General features: G+C 29.2%; 2 protein-coding genes across 2 annotated transcripts in view; one reads left to right on the top strand and one right to left on the bottom strand.

Annotated features, from left to right (window-relative positions):
* Positions 1-49: 49 nt before the first annotated feature.
* LOC108684261 (MMS19 nucleotide excision repair protein homolog) lies at positions 50-3943 on the bottom strand. The gene is made up of 9 exons (XM_018188492.1): positions 3820-3943; positions 3207-3445; positions 2783-3115; positions 2097-2691; positions 1717-1998; positions 927-1642; positions 570-827; positions 338-502; positions 50-250 (listed from the first exon to the last, which is right to left on the bottom strand). The coding sequence occupies exons 1-9, from the start codon at positions 3914-3916 to the stop codon at positions 50-52; spliced, it is 2886 nt and encodes a 961-aa protein (XP_018043981.1). The 5' UTR covers positions 3917-3943.
* A 2159-nt stretch (positions 3944-6102) lies between these two features.
* The window catches only part of LOC108684275 (cytochrome c oxidase assembly protein COX15 homolog), a 2131-nt gene continuing 1099 nt past the window's right edge, over positions 6103-7134 (top strand). The window contains exons 1-3 of the mRNA XM_018188511.1: positions 6103-6553; positions 6640-6766; positions 7014-7134. The exon at positions 7014-7134 is cut by the window's right edge and continues 11 nt beyond it. Of these exons, the coding sequence (XP_018044000.1) occupies positions 6398-6553; positions 6640-6766; positions 7014-7134 (404 nt within the window). The 5' untranslated portion in view covers positions 6103-6397. The remainder of the gene's footprint in view (positions 6554-6639; positions 6767-7013) is intronic.

The raw sequence follows: 7134 nt of genomic DNA, 5'->3' as shown, positions 1-7134 counted from the left end.
TTTTATTATATATATATATATATATATATACAAAACCGAATTGCATCGTTCATTCCTTTGACTGTTCTCCAGATGCACCCACTAAGTACCATCGTGTTCTCGCATTTACTGCAGCCTTTCTTACTAAACGTTTACGATCATCGATTATTACCCCCAATTTGTCCAATACAGTTTGTTTGTATGGATTGATTAGAATAATGGGATAATTAGCATAATGCACTAGGCATTCTAAAACCGCAATTCTAACATCCTATCAATATAAGTATTGATATAAGATTTATATAGTGATACATATATAATAAAAGTTGGAAAAGTTAAAATTAATGTAAATAATTACCATAATTCGATGCATTGATAATTGTATAAGTCTTGGTATAATACATTGTAAATTATCAGAAAATATATCATGTTTAGTGTCAAGTAATAGTTTAAATGACATCAATGTCCAAAGTACTAAATATTCATTGCTAAGAGATAGAGACTCAATCAACAGCGGTACTAACTAATAACATAATATATTAATCAAAATATTTTTATTGCAAGATAATATTTTATCATTTAAAACTTACCTCAGTTAAATGTAGAAATAATAATTCTTCAGGCATTTGTTCTAGTAAATGTACCAAAGCAATAAGATAATTCTGTCTCATTGCGCTTGTAAAATTAATATTTTGTCGTAACAAATATTCGAACACTCTTTGTTTATAAAAAATTTTCACATCACAAAAATTTTCTGTTATTAAAATATCTTCATATTTATTTACTAAAATTTGATATTGTTCACCTACAAATTGACCTATTTCATCATGAGTTAATAAGAGTGTAAGCTGTAAAAACAAACGAAAATTATTTTATCTATATTATTTAAATTATATTTATTTATATTAACAGAATATTAAATTATTATAATTAAACCATGTACGTACATTCTCTAGAAAGTATTGAGACTTTGCGTATCCTCTCATAACGAGTGCTTTAGTCATCCAAATTTGAAAATTAACTGTATATTGTTTCAATTTAATATCATTGTCTGCACTTAAATTATTATTTATTTTGTTTTCTAGATAAGATACAATTCTATCGAGATCTGACACTTTTATTTTATTTAATAATACAGATAAAAATTTACAGCTTGTTTGCCTTATATCCAGATTGGAATTATTAGTTGCAAGATTATACAAATTTTCCGCCATATCATTATTTAGATTCAAATCAATATCTCTTCGTAAAGAAATGAAAAGATTCATCATTACAGTTACATCAGTTTCGGGAATCTTTGTATCTAAAGCCACAGCATATTTTTCTACAATTGCATGTTGTTCCTCGATTGTAAGATTTCGTACAATTAACTGGCAGATATTTGATATCAACATTTTATGATCGATAATATTTGTCTCATATAAAATTAGTTTATCAATAATATGACATTCCTTATATAGAAATTGATGTATGTTATAATCAGATTTCTTTAAAGCAATTAATTTCTGGATATTTAATAATATTGTAATACATATATCAGTATTAACAGTGTCCGTTAATATTGTAACAATTTTCGGAAGTATTATACAACCTAATTCATGTATCTTTGCAATTGCTGATAAAGCTTTTATTCTACGTTTCAATAATTCTACTTCCATTTCATCTGAAACATTTCATTAATATCATTTTTATACATTGATAGTAAGTTTACATCAATTATATATATATTTAACTTACCTATGTTTGATAACAATCTTTCTTTAACTAACATTATTATTTCTTCAAGATACAACGTTGCAAAATCTATAATAGTTGTATGACATATAATTTGTATTTTATCACATCCTGTTTCAATTTCATTATATATCGCATTATATAATATAGAACGTTGTACACCGTTTAAATATGCTTTTTGGATTGTTAAACCAAAGAATATTTTACTTTTTAATTCAATATTTTCTACTGTTAAACTATCTAAATATGTTTGAGGTATATTTGTCCATGATAATTCTGGAACATCTGGATTAAATTTTTATTATTTATATATTATATATAAATATATAAAACGTCACATCATTGTATTATAGTTCAATAAATAATAATATATTTCAACTTACCTTGAAAGCAAAAATTATAATTAGAACATATTTTCATCAAATTATTTAATGTTTCTATCAATGCAATCTTATCGTTAAATGAATTCTTTGTAGAATATTGTCCAATACATAAAGGTATTATAATTTGCAATATTTGTACACATATTGTTTTATTAATTGCAGCTATTGTTTCCAGTAATGTTTGGGCAGGTCTATACAAACTAAGTTGTACATCGCATAATGATGATTTTACGTCAACGATTATTTTGTCAATAAAATTTTTGCAAACAGTTTCATCAACTGATATAATATTAATTAAAGATGTTATTGCTTGTAAAGCAGTGTCTCTTATTTCAACATCTCTTCCTGGTATTACTTCTTTTTTTAAAGTTGTCCATAGATCTGGTAGATATGATTCTATCTTGGACAATCCAAATATTTGAACACTTTCACGAAGTAAATTTAAAGAATCAAGTTTAGCAACCCTGAGAGTGGAATATGATTTATCAATTATAAGAGGTAAGCAATAATCTGCAAACTCTGGGATGGCGCATAAGCAAGGTGTTAATTTTTCTGCTAAATCTTCTCTTGTTACATTTAGATCCTCTATGCCAGACTGTAAAACATTTATAAATTGTATATATTTAAATGTTACAAATATTACATAAAAAAGACAAGACAGAAAAATAAATTGATAATGTAATTACAGGATTGAAATCAACTGGAAAATAACATGCCATAACTTCAAACATTTCTTCGGTTAAATGACCTAATGGAAAACTTTTTATAAAATGTGGTAGTATATTAAACAATAACATAAGGTTATTTGGATCTCTTTCACCATCCATAGAGCTGATAATACCATAAACTAAATCTGGTCCCATGGGCTTTATATCATTTAATCTGTTTTCTATCAAACTTTTAAGTACTAAGTATATTTTGCAACGTTCAGGTAACAGTTGAGATTGACATTGAACATGTTCAAACATAACTCTTAATAAGGACGATGATGCATTCTGAGGTAAATGAATCATGTTCACCTAAAAAGAAAGTTTATAAAAAAATTAATAAAAAAATGAAAAAGTGGAAAATAATGCAAAAGATAAGAATGCTTCTTAGACAAATGCTTACAATTGCTTGGATACCATTTAATACAGATGGTATAATACTATAATGATCCTTCATTCTGTCGCAATAAAATGTTGTAATAAAATACAATTCTGATTCAGTAAGATAATCTTGGGGTAATTGTGATAAAACCGAAGAAAGAGTTGTAACCCCTTTTTCTCTTGTAAGAACATTTTGATCTGTCATATAGGAACCTAGTATCTCCACAAATGTATAAAGTTTTATAGAACCTGATTCTATTTCTAAAACAAAACATTTAGTATCTTCTATAATGTAATTTTAAATTAATTTTTATAACTATATAATAAAATTTATACATTTCACTATACTTGTTACATTAAGAGATATAACCATTCTCACATAGAAAGATTCACATTTATATAAACTGTAACTTGAAATTTTATTAAATTTCTGAATTGAAGAAATCATTAAATTAAAAAAATTAAATAAATTATTTGACTCTAAAATGTATTTGTATGAAATATTGAATGTAAAAATAATGAATATTTGAATGTAAAAATTTAATTTTTGTATCTCTCACTACTACATCTTTAATATAACACAAGTACATAAGAAATTCATTTTAAAAAGATTTTTTAATAAAGTAAGTACATACTGGAAGCTATATTTCTACATAATGAACTTAGAGCCGTTGTATCTTTAAAACTAATATCTAATTGCTCTTTTAAATCAAAATTCGGTGACAAAGCCATAACCAAAAAACGTTATTTACACGAGATATTCAGCGCACACTGCACACATGCTCGAACTTTGGTAAAGGAAGCAAGTAAAGGAAAATGTAAAGAAAGAGAGGTGGGGTGCATTCAGCGAATATCAATAATTGAGCAAAAACTCGCTGTTATTGGTGTATTCTTTTAGATTATCCAATCAATATTTTAGATCTAAAAGAATACATCAATAGTAGCGAACATTGAGGCTGGAGTCTCATAGAACAGAAATTTATAGCGGAATGGAACAGCGCGACCAATCACAACTCTGCGGTCATTACTCTGCTTTCTTCTCTGCGATTGTGATTGGTCGCGCTGTTCTGTTCCGCTGTAAATTTCTACTTTATGGGACGTCAACCTTATCACTTGTTGAGTCTGCTGAACACAGCCAATAGGCGCGTTCAAGTTGACAAAGCGGCTAGCCCGCCGAATAAATAAACAATTGATTGTCACTTATATATCCAGCCAATCGTATACAATCGCTCAGCAAGCATATCTAGTTGCTTTATGGCTCCGACACACCAGTGCGATGTTAGTTGCGCGCGACACGCGATATCTAATGACAGTGTACCTTTAGAATGAAAATATCGGTACAACTATACACTCATTAAGTTAGTTCACACACACACACATTTTCCATACAGTAAAGGCTTAAACACAATAGGCACAAGCAATAGGCAGAGAAAAGGGAATAACAAGCTGTCCAATCAAAATTCTGGGATATAATATCGAACTTACACACCTCATTGAAGAATGAGATTGAAGATTAAAGATTGAAATTTCATCAATGAGGAAGGACAAAGAAGTTTTAACTTCTTTTGTTCTGATTGATCAAACTTTAATCTTAATCTCATTCTTCAATGAGATGTGTAATTTCGATATCCCACAGTTCTCGTTGGATAGCTTGTTGTTCCTTGTTCTCTGAAAATAATCTTTTTGATAATATGTTTTAATCATGTTTTAGTCATGTTTTCTGCGAAGAAAATGTTAATATTATATGATTGATGACAATCCCAACAGTACAAACGTCGATATGTCGACTATAAATTGACTTTGCTAAGTCAGATTTTTAGAATCGACTGTAAGTCGATTTTGTACAGACATCCTTCCAATGTCGATTTTAGGACATCTAGTGCGATTTACACTCACAAAGCTTAAATGTGGAATTATTTCATCCTTGTTGTTTAATTATAATTAAACAAGGATGAATGCTGTTCATGAGCGTTGTGGGCATGAATCGGACCACAACCTAGAATGGTTGACTTAAAGTCAGCTCACAGTCGTCTTTAAAGTGGGACATTGTATGATTTAGAGACGTCTCTAAATCGTCTAAAGTCGATAGACGTCTAGAAGCGTAGTCGACTCAGAGTCGACTTAGAGTCGATTTTGTGCTGTTAGGATTAGAATGTCACTTTCAATGCTTTTCTACCACATAATATTTGTGTCTTTAATATATTTTTAATTAAAAACTTTTATAATAATGTATAAGCTTACCTATAATTTTGATACATCTAAAATAATTTCATCATTTTATTAATCAAAACTTCCACCATGATTCTATGTTCTACGTAATAGAGAAGTCTAAAACCCTTCTCTTTAATTGAGTTAAACACTATTTTATTTTATATTGGTCTAGTTTCCACCGAGGATTTAAACCGGATTAGAATGTAATAACCAACCAATTACAGTAGAGTATTCCCCTGTTACACGCGAACGACAGGAGAATGCTCGATTGTAGTTAGTTGGTTCTTACATTCTGATCCGATTTAAACTTTCGGTGGAAATTAGGCCATTGACGCGACTATCTTTAGGGATTCTAGGCAGATAGATGTTAGTGCCATCGATAGTCATCTATAGTCCTTCCAGTATTAAGGAACACAATAAAAGGAACAGGGAAATAAGACTTTCTACCTATCAGAAATCATGTATTGTGGAATACACAGTTTCTGGGTTGGAATTCTTAGGGGCTTCGCACAATAAAAGGAACAAGAAACAGAGAACAGAGAATAATGCCCGTATTCATAATCAGACTTTGTACTTAAGATTTTCTTAAATTTATCTTTAAATGCTCAGCAACCAATGAAATAATTTAGAGTATCTAAAAATAAATTTAAGGAACCCTTAAATATAAGACCTGATTATGAATACGAGAATTTCAACCTATCAGAAATAATGTATTGTGGAACACAGTTTCTGATAAGTTGAAATTCTTATTTTCTGTTCTCTATTCTCTACTCCTTTTATTATGCGAAGCCCCTACTGTACTTTGGAATATAGAGAACTTTCGCTGTATGCGTGGGATACAAGAAGTACACTTACGTTATGCCGGAAGGCTCAGCAAGGCGTAATTTTATCACATCTTATTTACGTGTTTTCGAGAATTAATACTTCACATCAGTGTGCATTTATGTTTATTGATTGCTTGATGTTCGTCAACTCTTGTATTTTGATTGCAGTATTTGTAATATGTTGAATATCGTAAGGTATCATACAAAAGTATTAGGAGCGTATAATGCTACTAGACGCATACTTAGTCGACAATACTTGTTTACCAATGCAAGTGCTGGCGTTGAGCGATGTAATATTTCTTTGAAATACTGTTCAAAATTCTTGTTTCAAAAGGTAACGAACATTCTAGTATATCTGACAATGCTATGTAATTTTAATAAACTAAACGATGTTTAATATTAAACTAATTTTAACGACAGAAACCACTTAAACAAGTAAACGTCATAATTCGTAATTATGTCTCAAAACCAAGCGGTAAACATGAGAAAATTGTGGGATCTTGGTTGCTCACTTGTGGCGGCATGGTTTTTATAGCAGTCGCATTGGGTACTATTATTTATTTTGTATATTATCACTACATTTGTATCATACTTAAGAGCATTGTAGAAAAGACATATGGAAAATAGAATTTCAGATTAATATTTCTCTCTTCCATGATTTAATGGAGTCTATTATATATGCAATTAAAATTTATGTAATATTTAATCACATTAAGTACTTGTTAAGATAAATAAAATATATTTATATTTAAGAAACAATCGAAAATTATTTTTCCTTTCTTCTATGTATTTAGGTGGTATAACAAGACTCACCGAATCAGGCTTATCTATGGTTACCTGGAAATTGCTAGGAGAAAAAATGCCTCTTAATAAGACTCAATGGCTTTCAGAATTTGAACGTTACAAACAATTTCC

Source organism: Atta colombica, unplaced genomic scaffold (genome assembly GCF_001594045.1).
Source record: "Atta colombica isolate Treedump-2 unplaced genomic scaffold, Acol1.0 scaffold13, whole genome shotgun sequence".
Lineage (NCBI taxonomy): Eukaryota > Metazoa > Arthropoda > Insecta > Hymenoptera > Formicidae > Atta > Atta colombica.
This window is presented reverse-complemented; position numbering and strand designations above follow the sequence as displayed.

Bases quoted from the DNA above. Each gene is read 5' to 3' on its own strand.
- LOC108684261 (XM_018188492.1), bottom strand. From the start codon at position 3,916: ATGGCTTTGTCACCGAATTTTGATTTAAAAGAGCAATTAGATATTAGT. The intron at 3,116-3,206 runs GTAAGCATTTGT...CTTTCTTTTTAG, and splicing joins TAAATGGTATCCAAGCAATT to GTGAACATGATTCATTTACC. The intron at 251-337 runs GTAATTATTTAC...TTATATTGATAG, and splicing joins TATCAATGCATCGAATTATG to GATGTTAGAATTGCGGTTTT.